The 20,616-nt window shown below is 45.1% G+C and overlaps 1 protein-coding gene across 7 annotated transcripts in view; it reads right to left on the bottom strand.

The window, feature by feature from the left end:
* The window catches only part of CUX1 (cut like homeobox 1), a 253,548-nt gene that overhangs the window by 114,923 nt on the left and 118,009 nt on the right, over positions 1-20,616 (bottom strand). For all 7 annotated transcript variants that reach the window (XM_054085416.1, XM_054085410.1, XM_054085411.1 and 4 more), the window contains exons 5-8: positions 14,612-14,749; positions 12,060-12,183; positions 10,091-10,167; positions 9,226-9,292 (exon numbers count right to left, since the gene is read on the bottom strand). In XM_054085416.1, coding sequence (XP_053941391.1) covers positions 9,226-9,292; positions 10,091-10,167; positions 12,060-12,183; positions 14,612-14,749 — 406 coding nt within the window. The remainder of the gene's footprint in view (positions 1-9,225; positions 9,293-10,090; positions 10,168-12,059; positions 12,184-14,611; positions 14,750-20,616) is intronic.

The following is a 20,616-nucleotide window of genomic DNA, read 5'->3' as shown; positions in this document are numbered from 1 at the left end:
TCCTCCCCTGAAACTCTGCTTAGCACCAACCGTAACAGAAAGATTCGTGTTTCTTGGTGCTAAATTTTGCATCAAAGGAAGGAAAACGAAGCAAATGTAAGTCCTTGAATAGAAGCTGCCATGGCCCTCTCTCTCCATTTTTCTTTCGTACCTATATAAAAATCATAGAAGACTTTGGGTTGGAAGGGACCTCAAAGCCCATCCAGTTCCATCCTCCTGCACGGTCAGGGACACCTCCCACTGGATCAGGGGCTCCAAGCCCCATCCAACCTGGTCTTGAACACCTCCAGGGATGCGGCAGCCACCACTGCTCGGGGCAACCTGGGCCAGGGCCTCCCCACCCTCAGCAAAACATCTCTTCTTAAGATCTCATCTCAATCTCCCCTCCTTCATCTTAAAACCACCCCCCCCTTGTCCCATCCCTGTACTCCCTGATCCAGAGACCCTCTCCAGCTTTCCTGGAGTTCCTTTCAGGACTGGAAGCTGCTCCAAGGTCTCCCTGGAGCCTTATTTCCTCTGGGCTGAACAACTCCAAGTCTCTCGTATTGTCCTCGTAAGGGAGGAGCTCCAGTCTTGAGATGATCTCCATAGTCTCCTCTGGACTTGCTCCAACAGCTCCATGTCCTCCCCGTGCTGAGGATTCCAGAACTAGACACAGGGCTCCAGGCGGGCTCTCACCAGAGCGGAGCAGAGGGGCAGAATCCCCTCCCTCCCTGCTGGTCACACTGCTCTGGATGCAGCCCATGACACAATTGGCTTTCTGGGCTGCAAGTGCACATTGCTGGCTCATGTTAAGCTTCTCATCCACCAGTCCTGCCAAGTCCTTCTCATCAGGGCTGCCCCAAATCCATCCTCTGCCCAGCCTGTAATTGTGCTCGAGATTGCCGCGACCCAGGCGCAGGACCTTGTCCTTGGCCTTGCTGAACTCCATAAGATTCGCACAGCTTCTCAAGCCTGTCAAGGTCCTCCTGGATGCCACCCCATCTCTCCAGCATGTCAACTGCCTGGTGCCACCTACAAATTTGCTGAGGGTGCCCTCAATCCCACTGTCCATGTCCACGACAAAGATGTTAAACAACACTGGTCCCAATACCAACCCCTGTGGAATGCTACTCATTACCGATCTCCACACAGACATTGAGTCGTTGACCACAACTCGTTGAGTGCAACCATCCAGCAAATTCCTTATCCACCAAGTGGTCCATCCATCAAATCCATGTCTGTCCAATGACAAGGACGTCACATGGGACAGTGCTGAATGCTTTGCACAAATCCAAGTACATAAATACATACATATGCTCGTTATAGTAGTTGGAAACCAGACTGACTTCAACCCAGCAATCCAGGTTATGAGAGTTCAACCACACGAGTTCACCAGGAGGAGGTGCAGGAGGGCAGAGTTACATTCTAGCAGGCGCAGGCCACAGGGAACTGAAGAGATTTATGCTGGTTAGCCAGCACAAAACACATCAAGTCCAGACAATCTAAAACCCCCTCACAAATAAAGAAAAAACCTTACGGGGAGGGGAAAGGAAAGAAATACGCTATTTAATTTAAAGTTCATTAGTTTGAGGGAAGGAATGAAGGCAGGTTGTACAGCTGGTGATCACAAGCAACCAAAGATCATCTATCAGGAGCTACTGGAAATCTGCTACACAAGATGAGCCTCCCTAGGGCAGAGTTGCAGTCACATTCATTTTTTGTTCAAGATTTGTTACGAGTGGGCATTTAAAACTTGCAAGCAAGATTCAATCAGCTAAGGGTTATTCTGGGCATCAATAAGCTGTATGGAAGCAAAATAAGGGAAGAACTAGTCCCTTCTTCTCTGCAGCGATTTGATTTCTTAGCTTGGACTCTTGCTGCGTCCCTGACTGTGCTCCACGTCCCCGACCAACCTCCCTAGGACTCAGTTTCTCAATGCGTTCAAAAGCCGGGAAGCAAGGCTTCCACAGGAGAAAAACCACAGCCTTTACTGTGATCTGCCCCTGTAGAAACACATGAGACACACGCTAAGGGTTAATAATATCAGCCTTCCAGGACTGTAAATGGGTTTGTTTGTTTAATGCTTTACAGGTATGCTAATGAAGTTATTAGCAGGCCTGTGTGTTGCCTATTGTTTCCTTGATTTTAGTGTCTGCCCCATCCTGCCTCAGCCCTTCTCCTCCATGAACTGGCCAACGTCCTCTTCCAAACCCTCGAATGAGTGCTCAGTCCCGGCTCCTAACTCCTTATGTCTGGGATTCTTTGCTTCTAATTCCCACCTTTCTGTTCTTGGAAGAGGTAAACAACAAAATCAAATGGAAGCCCTGGATGAATGTGAAAGCTGTTTGCACAGCACAGGGGGGAGAGAGCAGGTCTGAAGGCTCTCACAGCAAACACGCACCTTTCCAAAGGGAGAGAAAATAAAGAGGCAGAAGGAGGAGACTGGTTTTCAGGATACAGAGTTCTAGTGCCTGAGATCTTACAAAGCCTCCTGAGCTTCTATTCTTGTTCAGGACAGCCATCTCCTTCCATTAAATGAGGGAGCACCACACACACTATGTGACTCACTTTTTTGCCCGCACTGTCATCGCGTGGGAGTGGGAAAAGCAGCTGGAATCCATCCATAGAGAGTTTGCACTAAATGCCAGTAAAGACAGCTTACCCATTAAACGCATGGTTAGGTGGATACGGCTACTGCAGTAACTGCCACTTCAACTTAGAGCTTGATGGAGAGCTCTGCTTTGTGACTGGGAATAGGTAACCTTGCACATGATACAGGGCAGGTCCTCATTGAAAACAGATGAACCATTTGTTTCTGATGATTCCAGGATTTATCCTGATTGCTTTCCTCATGATACTAGCCCAGCAGGAGCTCTGCTGAGGGAGCCACAGCAGAACCACGTGCCCTCTGTGCTTCTAGACAAGACCTCACAAGGAAGTGGAGCTGTACCAAAATAACTCTGTTGATTTGCTACTTTGCATTCAAAAAGATGAGACGAGTATAATTGGCAGACATACATGAAAAGGCTGCATGAAAACCAAACTCAGCTGACCGGGACACAGAGGCCGTGGGACCCTGTCCATGCTTGGGGGCAGATACGCTGTTGCAAGAAGGGTGCTTCATCCCTGCAACACGCTCCTCCTCTCCCTCCCAGAGCCCTCTCGGGCACCTTAAAGAGTTCAGCTCTTACAAATAAAACGAGCTACTGTGGTGCGATGGCTCTAAAAACCTGGTGTGCCTTTGTGCTGGACTCGCAGGCAAGCCGGTTCCTGCTGGCAGGCTGGGACTGCATGAACATCGTCATGTTCCCTCTACTCCTGCCGTCACCTGAAGAGCTTTGGCTCCCACATGAGCAAGCGAGAACAGAGCGGGCAGGGACGCTTCCATCCCTTGTGATTTCACACAGATCCATGCACTACCAGCCTCTTCCACGCGGCTTCATGGCCAGGAAGGAGCCGTGGTTGCAGCCCGGGTCATCCTGACGGCCAGGCTGCACGGGGGCAGAAGAGCCTTTGATGCAGTACTTTGCCTTTATTTAAAGAATTCCATCTAAGGATCACATGTCAACCCAAGGTTACAGATAACAGGGTGATGACTAGAACACCCCAAGGCTATTTTTTTTCTAGTTTGGGCTATTAAATAACACCAGCTTTTAGGCTATCCTAGAAAAAGGAACTGAACAGTCTCACTCGAGGTTAAAAAACAAACAGAAAAAGCTCTGAAAGGACCTCGGGCACTTCTGTGCTGTCAGAAAGTTACACGAACTAATTGTGTGCATTCCAATTCTAACGAAAGAGACAGCAGAGAGGAGCTACAGCACTCCTACAAACTCCAAACGCTCCGTTTATGTGAAGTTCTCAGAAATGCACCCGTAGAAATAAAAAAAACCAAACCCTTTTTGCCAATTTGTGGTTTATGGTTCCCACGTCTGTGTATTTCCAGATTCCAGTCAGAACCAGACCGGTTGGCTTTGAGTATTGTACTTCATCCTCATGCCTCAGTTTCCCTATCCAAAAGTAAAGACTAATGACAACACTTCAAAGCAAGCACTCAGTATTTCACGAAGGCGAGTGTCTCGCAGTGACACTGTAATTTGCTGCCTTCAGCATACGACCTTGCAGCTTTTCCAGATTCGCTGGAGGCTGAACCAAGGAATTTGACAAGGAGGCTGGTTTGCACATGAACTTCCGAGCCCTATTTCACACAGGACCTTTAGACAGCAATAAGCAGCAGATCTCCAAAGTATTTCCAGTCACCTCCTTTTCTAGGTTTTTAAGCAGCTTGTTGAGTTTTGCAGAAGGCACGGTTACAACTTTTAACACGTTTCTCGACTTGTAAAATGCAGACAGAGCTTTCTGTAAGATTTAAGACATTCAAATTTTTGTTCTCTTCAAAAAAATAAATTAATTCTCTGTAACATCTTCCCTGGTTTCTAATCTCCCCCATTACCACCACTCCCAAGGTTCCACTGACGGCAGCTTGACTGGGAAATATAAGAAGAGAAAAAACTGTTAAGAGACATGGCCTGTGAAGTTCTCAGTCTCCTGTTTTTAGGGAAACCACTTTAAATACAGCAATAATTCCAGAGACCAGCATTAGAACTTAATGACTCATCAAAAGAACAGGAAATAGGAAACTTTAAGACCTTAAAGGCACAGCAAATAGAAGCTATTTCATATCCTGTACCACACAACCACCCTAGCTACAGTATTTCATGCTCAATGGGGGGAAGCAGCGTTTAAGAGCATCGATCACAGTAATTATGTGATGCCGGAGGGAGCACGACTTTATTTTTTATTCAGTTTGACCCTGAGCACCACCAAAAAGGAAGACTACAAACACTTGAGAAGTGATGTATCGGTCCCAGCCAGCAGTTAAACATGAAAGATTTCTTAAAACCAATTAAAGTAAATAATTCACAAGTTAAATTCAATTCTCACCATAAATTGGGAATTATTGCCCCAAAGTCCACGTCAACTGAGATTTGCCCCAACGTAACAAAGATTTCAGGTTACAGGAACTCCAAAAGTTACGTTACAGGAACTCCAAATCCGTACCATAACTTTAGGCAGAAATAATTCTTCATGAACTACTGGTCCTATCCTCAAGTCCAGTCCTGCACCACTTTCACAGAGAAAGGCACTTCTTCAGAATGCTGTTCTACACTGACACCTGAGGAAGAGAGCTGCTGGATAACGAGGAGGAAGAGAAGCACCCTTCGCCCCAAACCCCATAGGTACCCCCTTCTATCACTGCATTTTTGGTGTATAATCCACCTGGTGTTTTAAACAGAGCTAAAGGAAAGTTGGGGAGGAGCTCTAAGCTCCCTTCCAACCCAAACCGGTCTATGATTCTATGACTTTCTATGCATATGTGACTTTTAGAAGACCAGAATGTCTGCATCATTCAAAGAACCGATAGCAGAGCTGCTCTGCCCGACAGCTTTAACCTAAACGGTGTTTGCTCAGCGTTGTTTGTGCTGCGTTTTTATTGCAGAAGAGGGGGCAGTACCTAAAATCCTCACAAGACTACTTAACATTTACTGGTGAAAACGCAGCATTTCAGTGAAATTCGATCTTTGCTTTCATCAAAGGCAGGGAGAGCCTCAGCCCACATGTTAACAGTAATGGAACAAGCCTACTGTATGTGCTACAACTGAAGAGCCTTTTCCAATTAGAATTCATTTAGGCTGGGGGAGAGGAGGGGTCGGAGCAAAAAGGTGGCTCTGGAATTCATCTAAAACTGGAATTCAACCGTTCTAGCTGGGAGCATTCACTGCTCAGCCGGGAATCCCAAACACTTGCTCGGGCTCTGCAGCGAACCAGAAGCGAAAGAGCAATGTTAGCAAGAACAGTTTGTCCCCAGAAAACTAAGGAGATATATAGAAGAATGTTTCTCTTTCTACAGAGGAGGGAAAAAAAAGGTCTGTCGCACTGGGAAAAAAAACCCCCCGATGTTCTTTAATTTTCCTGAAACTCTCGTCTGCGTTTGCTTTCCTGTTCCCGCTCCGATAGGATCTCCAGATCAAACTCATTACTGCTGGTTAAACCCAGGTTTGCTGATAGAAACGTATGGGACAGCAAACGAAATCAGTCTCAGGCCTCGGGAGAGGATGTGCCTCTTTAATTGAAAATGGCAGAGTAATCATTCATTTATTTAACCCAGAGATGATTATAATCTGAAAACCTTGAAATCCTCTTACACAACAACTGTTTTGGCAAGCCCCTCTGTGTTCCAACAAATATTAAACTGTGCTTGCCATTTGTCTAAGGAATCTTGTATTAATAAACATGAAGAAGAACACTTTTACCTCCCACACTCAACGACAGAGGAAAACAAAGACCAGCTGTATTCATCAATGGATCCTTGTTCTGCACATAAAGGCTAATTACATTTTACTTCAAGCCTACACATGGAAAACTTTGCTGCTGCCATCTTGTCAAATTCAGCTTCTGATATTCCAGCTGACAGACTGCAAGGATTGCACAGAATAAACTCCTTTTTTTGCCATTAACACCTTCGTTGCCCTGCACGTGGGGCATCCGCACGCCGCGAGGGCCGGGATGGGGCACGGGCAGCAGCCGCTCCGGCTGAGAGTGCGTTACCTGCTGGTGGGCAAAGAGAACGGGGGAGGTTATAGACTGGGACAAGAGGCACGGAGAGATTGAAAAGTATAATTTCAGCATCTGATCTCATTTGAAGACGCCTCCGGACCCCCCTCCGCACGTTACTTTGAACAGGGACAGTTTGGAAAGATAAACAACCAAGCTGACACAGTGATTTCCAAGGTTAAGATCACAACAACCGGTCGCTAGGACAAAACCCAGACTCCTGAGTGCTGATACTGAAGACTTCTCTCTTCTTTCTTCTGCTTCCTTTTTGTTTGAAGGATTTTTAAAGTTACAAACAGTTGAAAGACAGCTTTATTCCACAGCTCAAAATCTTAAAAGTACTTTTCGCTTTAAAAAATTGACAATTATCTCTTCTTTTTTTTTTTTCCTGAAGGCATTCCAATTCATCTACATCAAATAAGTGTCTGTAAAAGTAAAATTGTGGCCCAAGATAAAAATCACATGGTTTTAAAACATAAAGTTAAAATTGGCAATACAAGTAGCTTTTCAGACTTGGATCAAAAGAGGGTTTCTATTTAGAAAAGAATCAAACTGTCTTTCACCATTTTTATATGTTTTTTTCAACGTTTCTCCCAGCTTTTACAATTAAAACAGATGACTCAATTCCACTGTCTACATTCAGTTCCCTTTTCATGTTTTTTCTAGATTCCATATTGCAAAATTGAGGCTACAAATGCCACAAGTGACTGTTGTTACGCAAGAACTATCCCTGCCATAAATATCCAAAACAATGATAAAATATTTCTGCTGTTATGAGGTCCTACAAGTTTGTTTTCACACTACATTAGTTCGGGAGATACAAGCCTAATGTCTGCTCCAGGATTCGGCTCTCCGATCATTCTATTCCAGATCCAGCCTTCATAACAGTTCTGCTACACAACACAATGAACTCCTTGTTACTGCAGATGCTGCTGATTTTATGTAATTCTACATATATTAGGTCAGAATCAGAGTCAAGATCATATGAAAAATAGTTCTGCACGAATCTCTCTGAAAGAATGAAACACGCCAGAAACGCAAACAAACATTTTCGACTACATCTTTTTGCTTCAGTACAAGATAAACCACAGTGCTTGGGGAAATAGTATTACAAGAGTGAAGCAAACACTGCAAACAAAAACATTAAACAGGGTGAGGGGTTATTGGGTTCAGTGCCTACAGCTGCTGAGCCCCTGATCTCCGACTGATCCCGCAGAAGTGGCTGTAAGACAAAATAACAGCAACGGAGCTGGCAGCATCAGTTACGGGCAGGAAAAGAATAGAGGCAATCTGAAGTAATTTAAGGCTCCATCAGCAACATCATTAGTGTGCGCCTCTTAGAGAAGGATGAAATCAATCTTTTGATCACCTTGGATGGAACTGAAAGGGAACTGGACTTCAGTGCAAACCCCAAATTTACCTAAAACATTAGCTTGAGTGATGTCAAAGGTGATTCTTAACTGCTACGGACTGAATCTTGTGAGCTTCAAGTTCCCCGTGTACTCAGTGGGGAACTGGATCCCCAGCGCTTGCAGAACTACCTGCTGAGATATTGGAACTGGTTGCCAATCGGAGTGGTTTTGAAAGAGCTGTGTCTTCTGCACTGTCATGAGCCATGCCAGAAAGCACTGACCTACAGACAAACCAAGCCTGTGTCGTTCCTCTCACCGAGCCTGGGTTATAGTTTCTCTTTCCCCTACATGGAGACTACCGACATCCCTCCCCTATCATTTCTCCTGTATCAGGATGGGTGGGAAGGGCAGGAGCAAGGATTTTCACCCCACCACCCGCCTGCTTTGAAGAGGAGGGGAAGCTTGGGCTCTGTGGGACACGGGCAGCGGGCACAGGGATGTGATGTGCGTCTCCCAACCCCTGCCCTTACAGCAGGCCCGGAACACACGTCTGAAATGGCTTCTTCTTTCCCATCCCCTTCCCAGACACAGAAATGACTCTTTGGGTTTAATATTGCTGATGATGAGAATTCCTTCTCATTACTAACTTCCCTTAAATAGGAAGGGTTCAAAGCAAACCAGCAGAAGTCTGTCTCTCTTTTGTTGTTTCCTGCGCTGGTTGTTAATAAAAGCAGAGGATAATTGGAAACAGCAGTCATTACGAAGACAGGGATATATATTTTTGAGACTACCTTCATGTTCTTCTTCTAAAGAATTAAAAAAAGCCGCTGACTGTAATTTGGGGAGAATTTGAAAGTGATGACGGCTACCCCAGAACCAGAAAGAGCTGGGGTGCCTCACAGTGCAACAGAAATCCTTGACTAAAACAGATTGGACTTTCACCTAGATTGGACAATCATAGTAAATATCTTATTTCTAAAATTGCCCTATTTCTAAATAAAATATGAGAGATGTAGCATAAAAGATCCATAGGGGTTGCAGCACCTGAGAATGAAACAGGAACGCAGCAGCATGTGTGCCAGGAAAAGTGTCTTGTTGGGTGGAAGAAAAAATGAAAACTAATAATCTCTCTACAGGAAAGCAAATTACGGCCATGTTTTCCAACAAATCTGGACTCCTGAAGCTCTTCAATCTCATCTGTCTCCAACAGACAGATGCAAAACAAAAAAAGCAGCTGTACCCTGAAGGAAGACATTGAAAGAAAACAGTGAAATCTTACTTTGCAGTAGTTTCTTCATCGTATTTTGTTTTCAGATCAAATAGTTCTGTTCTGGTTTTTTCCAAGGCTGAAAGACATAAATACGAAGCATTACAGCACTGTAACAGCAGTGAAAAGCAAAAAGACTATTCCATATTTCTTTATTCAGCCATAAATAAAGCTGTACATCTCCTGATGTAAAATTCTTTGCTTTATCTCTGTACCTGGGTAAACCATTACAACTTAGAAAAAACACAGCTTTTGATTTGTCACAATTTCTTATTCTATTTCTTTTACATTGCAAAGATTCCCAGTTTCTGCTTAACAAAGCCAGACATCATTCATTCCTTATAAAGCTGGCTAAACTGCTTATTCATTTGAAATATTTATTGCAGTAATTCAGGGAAAAACATTTCTTGTGTTCTCGTAGTAAACAAAAGCAAATGTGTCCAGACCTGGAATCTTTATGTGTGCAGAGATGAGGAGGAAAATGAATGGCAAGCAACTCACGGCAACAGGGAAGAGACTCTGGGAGAAACTGGGTTCATACTGATCCCAGACCACTATGTATTTATCATGGTTTAGAAACGTGCGAGACCAGAGCAAAACACAAGATCGATGAACAATCCCATTGCTCGCGATGTCCTAGTGACGTAAGTGCTTCGTGCTTGCCCTCTGTATTTACCAGCAGACTGACTGCAACACAAGCCTTCACTTGAGTTGTGAAGCCCAAGAGAAGCTCTGATCCACAAAGCACGTTCAAGCTCTGTCGGATCTCCCTGTGCTTGCAAGAGCTGGTTCACACACAGTCCTGACACGCTCGCTAATCTCCATCCTCTCATCCCCAGTCTCATCATTGCTATAGGTCAGAAGAGTGATGCCAAACCTGTTTGCAAAGCTTGCACTTTGTGTTCGGCTTCTTCCAGCTTCGAGGCTGTCGACATCTGTGTCTCCTGCAATTTCCTATGAAGAGAAGAGAAGAGGTGAGAACAGAGCTCGTGCTCGTGTTAAACAACTTATTTGTAGTTTGCAAATTTAAGATAGAGTGATTAAATGCTTCAACTGTAATCAGACAACTGACAACACCAGGCGGACTGCAAGCGCTTCAGTGGGACCCATAAATCGCGTCACATTGCAAAACTGTTCATACTTCGCAGTCCCACTTATTAAAATTTTAACAGTGCAGTCACCTCATAACATAAGCTGTGAACATTATACCCGAATCGACTGCGATATAAATAACAACTTTAGTGGAAGGTTTTCTTGAGCATAATTTGTTTTGGAAATGTCACACACATTAAGAAAATTGTCACCAAGCACCCTCTGTTGTACAAAGTTAGCGCAAGAAGAATGATATGCTTCCATTTTACTGTCATAATGAAGAAATTTGTTGCCATAACTGATCTACTGAACGGATGCGGCAGCTGTTTCATCATAGATGCAATGGATGCCAGATACAGAAATATTAGCAGCTCTGCCTTAAGAAAACACACATATTTCAACACAAATCTCACACTGGTATTTTCTATATAACGTGAGCAAACCTTTAATACCCTCACATTTCTTACGTCCACAGGCAGCGTTTCCCTGTCGGTGACAGTTATACACGTTCTAACATCATCCCATACAGACTTCACACTGTTTGCTAAAGGCTGCAGGAGTTACAGAACTCAGCTTCGAGAGGAGTTGCTCCAACATCTCCCAGGTGTTGCTGCTTTTTACGACACTGCTTTCAAGATATTCGGCAGATTTCAGAATTGTGAAAGGCTTACGAAACTGCCAGCATCCGACTTGCACTCCACAGGGCACATAAATTTATCCTCCAACACTGCTGACCACGTTAATAGCAATTTACAGGGAGAAATGTGGCAGTTCCCTTCATACCAAATTATACACTTTGAGAACTCAACCCCCTCTCTTATATATGTTTTTTTGTTATTTGCACTACACAACTTGCCGTTTTATTTTTAAGTCTATCTAAATTGCACTTGTTAGAGCCACTGCTTGCGTGCTACTGATCGAAAAGCAACCACAGCCACCGGTGAATTAAAACCAGCTTTGTGTTCACCTGTACGCTCTTCCCACTCAGCCCTGAGTTTAAACAACCAACCCACCAACTAAAAAGCTCACATAACCTTGATGGGTTTCCACACTAAGTTGAATATATTATAGCTTCAGTGTTACTGCTCCATGGGAGAAAAATTCTCAAGCAGGGAACACAGCCTGGAAGAAATTCCTCTAATACCCTCGGTCTGGTCCTGCCCACTGACCTACAAGATGCAAACACTCCCTGTTCATCTGTGAAGCAATGCATCCAGGATGCTTCCAAGAATAAATAATTAAATTACTTCTTAATTTTGACATGCAGGACTATGCCGGTCTTTTCAGGAAAATTCGGGAACACCATTCCCTTCTCAACCACAGGAGCAGGGGTGGTGCCGCTTCCACCTGGGCTCCTGGGTGCCGTGTTTCATCTTGTACAGCTGCACAGCGGCACCGTGACACACAGTGTGGACACAGAGGACTGAATTACATCGCTGACTAATGGAGAAAGAGCAGTTTCACAGAGGCAGCAAAGAATATAAGCAGGTTTGCACCCTTCTGAACATGACACCCTCGCCAACTCTACCACGAAGAAACAATCCATCCTTGTTTCACTTCCACACTTTCACGATTGTTTTTCTGCGCAGAGCTGAGTATCAAATGATTCCATGTCAAATGCATAAATCAGCGGCATCGCTCGACATATGAGCTGCCTCTGCACGCTGACGAGGGAGTCCTGGCCGGGCAGATTAGACAGAAAAACACCTCTCTCCTTCTCTACATCACCTACAGAAACACAGATGCGTACTCACCTCTCCTTCTCAGCGAAATCATTTTGCAACTTCTGCTCCTTTTCAAGGGCAATGTTCTCCGCTTGGTTCTTCAGGGTCTGTTCATATTCTCGGATTTTCTCTTTAAGTGCTTTTATTGTAACCTCTACAGAAAAACAATAGGGGAAGAATGAGTTTACACAGCTCCACGTTGTTCCACAACACAAGGCTTTCTTTACCCTGTAGGCTCAGTGTGTTTTAAACTTTAGCTCTTCAACTCTGACATAAAATCAATGGATATGAGTCCCTTTGGAGACCTTTTACTCCCTAAATGTTAAATTGAACTTTAAGTGTTTAGGTTGAGAAAGATCAATGGAGTTTGCTGGAAAGCAAAGCGAAGAAGGTTCCTCTAACATCACTTTAAAAAAAGAATATGAAAAAAAATCAATTGTAAAATATAATATCACCTTATTGACTCGTCTCAAATTAGCTGAGTGAAGATTCATAAAGTCCCAGTGTCTGCTGAAGTACACATTAACACGCAGGACAGTGCCGTCACATAACTGCTCATGGAAGCAATGGCAGTTCTAATGGCACGTTTGTGCACAGATGCAGTCTAACACTAATGGAACACATATCTGGGACACCGCTACGTTCTGCTTCATAACTGACAAAAAATGCAGCTGTTAAGATCTAACTGCTGTAGTAACAGTAGATCAGATCCAATAGATGCTCTGGAGCCCTTCACACTCAATTGCTCCAACTGCTGCGCCACTGACGCTGGGTTTGTGCAGAAGCATTAACTACTGTAACTTTCTGAGTGCACTTGCAGCCTGCCAGGGAATTTGCAGAGCGCCTCTCGGACAAGCAGCGATCGTGCATTTACTGTGCCTGTAATGGATGGGAGAAGATGCATAAACCTGCAGAGTCACAGCACAAGCCCTGAGGGACAGCCTCTTGTTATGTGCCTGATCCATCTCTGCAAAGAAGCCCTTTGATCCCACCACGGAGAAGGACTGTATCATTATAGGGCTCCTAAGGAAACGCAGGACGTTCAGCAGAGCAACAACAATGGAATTTGGGAAAAACACACGAGACTGCCAGAAGCCTCACGGCTCGCAATGTGTTTCAGCGTCTCACAGAGATGTGGTGGCTTAGAGACATCAGCTCATTAACCGATGCCCTTAACAATGCTTTAGTAAAACCTCTGGCCATGGAAAATTCCTCCTTCTGCAGAAACACCACAGAAAGGCAAACTCTGTTTTCAAAAGTAAAGCCCACAGACTTAGCGGGGGGAAAACCTCGATATCACAGAAAACCATGAAAGGATGAATAATTCTCCCCAAAGTCTCGCCGCCTTTCAGACCTGGCTGGAGAGCTGCAGAGCCAGACAGCAGGTAGCTGGTGATGAGGGCTGCTGTCCCAGAACGGCACCAAGGGCAGCTGGGGCCACCACGACCACAAAAAGCGAGGGAAGAGTGGGAAAAAGGACTGCCAGCAAACCAGCTACATCGAATGAAGGAGCGGGATTTTGCTAGCCCTACAGAAATCAGATGAAGCTTATTATTGAGAAACGGGCTGGGAAAAGGACATGGCACCTTTGGAGTGGATGAGCTTAGAGGGCTTTTCCAACCTTTATGATTCTATGATTACATCTCCGAGCTGAGCTATTTTGCAGTCCAGCCGGAATCCTTGCATGCCAGTACCTGTCCCCTCCACAGGTCACACCCTCTATGTTAAAACAAATTATAGAACTGCATATCTGCTCTTTCTGAAAATGAAGTGTAACTGAACCAACTCGGCTGCTAATGTAGCTTTCATACAACCCCACGTTTTCCCAAACGCAAAATTCACCTTCCCACCACCCAGAGACGAGTATGAAACACAGCCACGCAGGGTGCCGCGTCCAGGCAAGCAGGAGTACAACTGAGCACATTTTGTTTCTTGGTGCAGGAAACTTCCTTCGGAATCACAAGGAAGCGTGAATAGCCTTAAACACAAGAGGCTTTAAATCTCATGGAGATTTTAATGTATTTTCATGTACTCCGGTCTCATTAAAACTTACTTCAATAATTAAACAGTATTAGCTTGTATTTACATCGCTCTGTGGATTGCCTCTAGAGTAAATGTACAGTGTGCGCTGAACACATTTCAGGCTGAGACAAGGGAAAAGAGTACTGAAAAAGTTCTGTTTTGTACAGATATGTTTGTGTATAGAACACTGGATTTTTGTGTGTGTCTGTGTAACAGGCATGTGCTACGCACACCCACACGTACATCCAGTCACACCATCACGTAAGATGTCTACACATTCCTTTAGCCAGGGGTGAAAATTTCACACAGTGCTGAAGGCCACAACGGAAAAGCAGACAAGAGCTTCGTTCTCCGACAGGAGATGAAACTTTTCAAGCAATCCAAAGAGGGTACCCGAAGTCACACCTACACACATCAATACAGAAGGGGCCATAACAGACCATTATACCTAACTGAGTTTCAATGCTACCATTAACTTTAAGAAATAAAACTGAATTTAAGCTCAGTCTTCAAATTTCAATATGCATTAAAGCTGATAAATGAATACATTTGTAACCTACCCTGATTTTTCACCTCGGCAAATTCTTTATTGTATTCCTCTAGAGTTTCCCTAAGTTTCTGGTTCTCTGTCTCAATATCGTGCATACGTTGAACCTTCAGCTGAAGCTGCTGTCCTAAATCCAAGGCTGGCACCGGATCTGAAAAAGAAACAGTAAAATAAAAGGTAAGATAACAGGAACACTGCTGTGGCTCACACAGTTCAGAGCACAAGTGTCGTCTTTTCTCCCATAATATCCACTTTAAGTGCCAGTTAGACCCTACTTTAGGTTATTGTTCCTGTATGTTCCCCACTTCACATCCTACAACCTCCAAAAACCCGAGACATAGTCGACTGTAACTGTGCTACCCTTTAAACCTGGGGTACCCTTTAAACCTTCATCCTGTGCTAAACCCAGGGCAGCATCCCTCTGTGTAAACAGTTACCACACAAAAGCACGTGAGAGCCTGAACTTTCAAGTTTTTGTTGGCAAAATGAGAATTTGGGGGTTAAAAGCAACCAAATCATCTGGTTCGCTGCCAGCTGGCGCTCCTCACCCCCGTGGTTCTGTGGGAGCGAGCTTCCGAGGGCACTCGTGCACCCCTGCATGTCTGAGCTGACAAAGGTCATGGAGATCCGAGTGATGCTAATTTCTAATTGACAGATCAATATAATCAGATACACTGTGTGAATGTGGTGAATTCCACGAACTTTGGGTTTTGCGACTCTCGTTCCCTCCTTTTCTCACACCACTAACTGAAAAGAAATCAGCAATTACTTTGCGCGTCCCCTTGGCATTAATCCTCCGATGTTTGTCTCCTCCTGCCAAAGAAAGCCCTGAGCGCACACCTGATGTGGGCACGAGCGGTTTGCTCTGGGACTCCTTCCCAGTCAGAACAGGAACACGCTGGAGCCCGATGGACTTAGGAAAGATTATTGAATACATTTCTGCTACGGGCGCCAGCATCTCTTGTGAAACGGCTGCAAAGATTTAGTCTCCCGTTGAGGAATGCTAAACACCAACCCAGTGGATCCACAACAGTATATATTAGGGAGTTCACTTAATTTTCAGCCACCACAGTCATTAATTTTTCAGACCACCCTCAGTCTCTGGAAACTCATAATAAGTCTATTGTACCTCTGCTAACACATTAAGCATGAGCCTGGGTGTTTTTTCAATATGCCAACGTTGTTCCATAGTTTATAAAAGAATGGCACTGGGTTATGTTCAGCTCGGAGACATTCTCAGTAGCAGCCGGCTGCATTTTGTTACTTCGGTTCTCCAACAGCTCATGGCATTACCCTGTTCATAATACAAAATCTAGGTTGCTTGTCATCTGTTCTCTGCACATACATAGTTTATGACTACATAGCTTTTTCATTTATGCTTTTTAGGCCAAATACTTTTCGTCATTATTATCTGTATTAAAATATTTATAATAAATCAAACTTAAAATGCTGTTGTGGCAGAGAGGGGGGGGGTACAGGTAAGGAATTAAATATAAGGTTGAAGCCACAGCAGTAGCAGGAGTTAAAGGCCCTGCAGTATTTATGTATGGTCCAGTGACGGCAGGGCTGGCACAGCATCGCCCTTCTCCCACGGAGCTCTGCCAGCCGCTGTCGGGAGTGACCGCCTTGTCACCCGTGCGCGGCACAGCACCGCTCCAAAGGAGCCGGCCCAGGACGTTCATCTGCCGACCCCTGGGAGAGGCTGGATGGGCTCCATCTACTGCGTCTGAAAGCGCTCCAGGAGCTGCAAAGCCCACCAGGAGCTGAAGTTTCAGCTAGGATATTTCTAGAAATCAGAGTTAAAATCCCACAATAGTTCACAAAATTGTGGGTGCACTTTTTCCCCTCATTTTAACGCGCCCCTTGCAAACAGCCAGGGGGTTTCATTGTACTCCAAATACACGGGGCTGCTTTATTTAAATCAGTAACGAATTAAAACCCAAAACTAACACGGGCATTATAAAGTGCATAATGACTAAACCTTCGGACAAATTTGCACTCCCCGAGAAGCTTTATGTACAAAATGAAAATGCTTGCAATCTCATAATTATTCATCAGGACATGTATATTTAATTTAGCTCTATTAAAGGTTAATGTTCAAGTAGCAAAACAGTGGCTGAACAAACAAAATGTAAAACCAGTCTCTGTGCATTAAACTTCAAACCTTCCTACAGCCTGTGCGAAGGACTAATGGCCTGCAGCCGCCGAACACCGCTGCAGGACATGTCAAAAGCCAGGGCTGAAGCACCTCTTAGACTTAATTTTTATAAACCGCATTAAGAAAACCAAACCAGTGCATGACAATGAAGTGACCGAGACATTTCAGGCAGAGAGACAACCACTTTGTTTCTCACGGTGAGCCCCAACACGCTCTTTCATCTAAAAAAACCCTAAACTCTCATGATTTCTGAAGTATTTCTAAACACCAACTAATGTGAAACAAGCACAATCCTCACAGCCAGAGTGACTTTCTTCTTACCTGAGTGGAGTGGATTTCGAAATAAATACAAATACTCTCATTTTCCCAACACACGCATGCATGGAAAAGCATACCTCTTTATATTAACCAGGCTCGCAGAGTGTGTTTCATGTCATTTAGCAGGAGGTCACTGAATTTTTAAACAAGCAACGGACCAAAACTTTCGATTCATTACACAAACAACAGGCACATGCATTTCAGAAAAATCCAGCGGTACTGGATTATGGGAAAGGCAAGGAGGGAAATGGCTCTTCTGTCAGCTGTAAAGGGGAAAAATCAGCTCACTTAACACTTAAATGTGCAAAACTCATCACAAATTATGCTCTCGGTTTGAATCTTCCCTAGCTTCCCGAAGTTCAGAACCCCTGCTAGGCACAAAATAAATAAGAAATGAGAAAATTGGCAAAGGAACCTGCTCATCCAGAACTTTAAGAAGTGTTTAGCAAGATCGTTATTGCCCAAGAGTACATTGAGATGTCTATTTTTATACTAAATTTGGTAAGTTTTTTTCCATCGCTTCCTATTCTGTTCCACTTTCCTCATCTACTTGTTGCACACCATACCCACAAAGCCTTTTGCATCACACCCTTGCATGCAGCTTGGCATCTCAGGATCCAATCCCCCAAAAAGCTTCCTCCGTGCTACTAGATGAGAAGGAATAACTGCTGCTATTTTAAAACCAGTATCTGCAAAGCTTGTTCCTGCCTTCCCTTCCCAGTGGATCCCTCTTTTGGCACTCATCACAAGCAGCTCCCTGGGCGCCTCCGTGTGCTGAGCAGTGTCACACCACCCCTGCCGCTTGCAGCCCAATTTCTGTCCTCGGGAAGGACGTGGATGGATGCGTCTCAACGGCCACAGATGCGAAAAATCAGTCTTATGAATGCAATGTTATTTTTACAGCACTTAATACCTCACATCACATACTTCACAGCACAATCCTTCACATCAATCAAGGCCAGGTTGGATGGGGCTTGGAGCAACCTGATCCAGCGGGAGGAGTCCCTGCCCATGGCAGGGGTGGAACTGGATGGGTTTTGAGGTCCCTTCCAACCCAAACTGCTCCATGTCTCTCTGATTCTACAAGCCAGTGCAGCGCGGCACCGCTCAGACCATTCTTCCACCGCATACGTGCCCTGATGATAAATCTTTTCTGAACAGCAGTGCGAGAGAACCCTTTTCTTTTTTTTTTTTTCGCTGCTGTGTACGCACGCAAACTACTTATTTTAGGAACAATTTTAAAAGGACGGCAAAGACGGATCTCACCAAAACAGCAAAGTCCACGACAGCTGGAGGCAGCACCTCCCCACCCACAACCCCAGCCCTGGAGACACAACAGGACTGCAGACGCCTCGCTGGTTTTCCAAGGTGGGTTTCGGTTAAAAAATCCAATTCCTCCCTCATTCTGTGAGCTGGAAAAAGACACCGATCTTAATAACTCAATGTAAGTGTTTACACAAAGAGCAGTGTGGGTGCGCTGCCCTCCCCTGTCATTAAGGGCGATGAATGCACCCCCTTGTGAGCGGGGCTCGGTGACATCACGCGCCCGCCTGCCTCGCTTCGCCGGGGCACGCTGGGCTAATGTAATCATACGATTACATAATTAACCCAGCTGTCTCATTAAGAAAATCAACTGGAATTCAGGGCATAATTAGTCATACAGCAATTAGCATGCTGATGAGCAACTGATGAAAAGCTGTCTCGATATAGAGTGTGCTGGGACCACCCTCGTTATTTAAGGAGAGGGGGAAGAGCCCACCTCGGCTCCAGAGGGATCAGGGAGGTCTGGGAAGTTTGTGTGTAAATCCCTTGGCTGTAGGTGCTTTTGTGGCGAGGAGCTGCCCCAAACTGATCCGCTTCCCTCCGCCTGGGTTTGAACTTGTTCCCCAGCGCATGGGGAGGGATGGGATATGGGAAGAAAATCTGTCCAACCAAGTGGAAACCTGATGTCATTGTTTAAATGTGTGATGTACACGACACCGTGGTCAGTCACCTTCTCTCTCCATAGATATAGAGGGCAATGCTTTAGGAATGACTCTGCAGAGCGCTGCTCAGTAGGAAGTTTCTCCAAGGAAAGTGCTCTGCAAATCCCACCTGGAGGAGATGCTGACCAGGGGTGGCCAGGTTGGGTCCCAGCTGCCCAGATCCCAGCTTGTGTGTCCCATTTGCCTGGATCCCAGGATCCATCTCGGCAGCAGCCTGACGTGACCTGGAGCAGAGCGGACCAGGAGCTGGACTGGGACGCAACCTGGAACCCCTCCTGGTGCCCCTTGTCGAAGCCCGGCACATCCCTGCGTGGGCAGCAGGATTGCATTACTGAATGATGTGTTCAACCGGTATCAAGCGGAGACCTCTCCAAACCAAATGACTTCTCCTGCATCCCCATCAATGGAGACGTCTCCAAACTAAAGGACTTCTCCTGCATCCCCTTCAACGCAGCCCATCATGCTGGAGATGTTAGGAATGCAAGTTATGAAACGGTGACAAAACGACAGCGGCGATCAATATTTTATATCACCGGAAATGCGTTTCCTAAGGTTGGGATCTAAAAATAAACCATGGAGTCAGCGCATCCCTCTCCCTAAGCCCGTGTTCCTGTTGCCCAAACAACGAGCCCAGGATTCTTAAGGGTCCTCACATGAAACGCCCACACCGAATGATGAAGAGGGTGAAGAACCCTCAACATGACTTTATTAACCTAAATGAATGTTTTGAAAGAGCCAGCGGTCCAGCTCTGCTATGTTACAAGTGCTTCTATCACTAAGCAAAGGAAGTTTCTGGCTCTGAGGATGCGTTGCCAGCCCTACCCCTGCTCCTCACCGCCAGCGTGCCGTGGGCAGAGCAGGCGCTGGTTTCCAGGCAGGAAGCAGCTCCATCAGCATTCGATGCAGAGTGCTTTCTTGGGAAGCTGCGTATCTGAAAATAACCTGAAAATGTGTTTTAGAAAAAATAATAATTACATTGTAGCTTTTGAATATTCAAACACCTCGCAGCATACTTAATTAATTCATTAATTATTCCCCAGAAATTTCAGGGGTAAATGGAAATAGCCTAGAGAGACGGAGACAAAGATTTCATGGAATAAATGATAGCTTTCCTCCTTTTCCCCCATGACTCTGGTAGCCCAGGGATACAAGAGTTATAGCCGTAATTCCGTTTGAAACAAAGCTCACCATCTCTCCGAGTCCTCACTTCATAAAAAACATGAAAAGGTTCCTCCTTCAATCAAAAATTCTACATATTTTCTGACTCCTCCATCCCACACAACTCGGATCTCTCTCTTCCTTTTTATTTTTTTCCACTTTTTTTCACAGTGTTCTCTGCACTCTCCTGCTCTCCGAGCTTTTTGTAGGGGCTGTACCAGAGAATTCAAAGCACCCACAAGAGGGTGAGGGCCCCTCCTTTTCCTTACCAGCAAACAAGCACAATCTCAAATTCTGCTGACCTCTGAGAGCAGGAAAACAGCAAAGCAACTCTGACTCGACCCCTCCGCACTGGATGGGGAGAAGCACGGCAAACCAGCACCCTCCCTCCTCATTAAT

Source organism: Cuculus canorus, chromosome 20, assembly GCF_017976375.1.
Source record: "Cuculus canorus isolate bCucCan1 chromosome 20, bCucCan1.pri, whole genome shotgun sequence".
In the NCBI taxonomy this organism is placed as follows: domain Eukaryota; kingdom Metazoa; phylum Chordata; class Aves; order Cuculiformes; family Cuculidae; genus Cuculus; species Cuculus canorus.
This window is presented reverse-complemented; position numbering and strand designations above follow the sequence as displayed.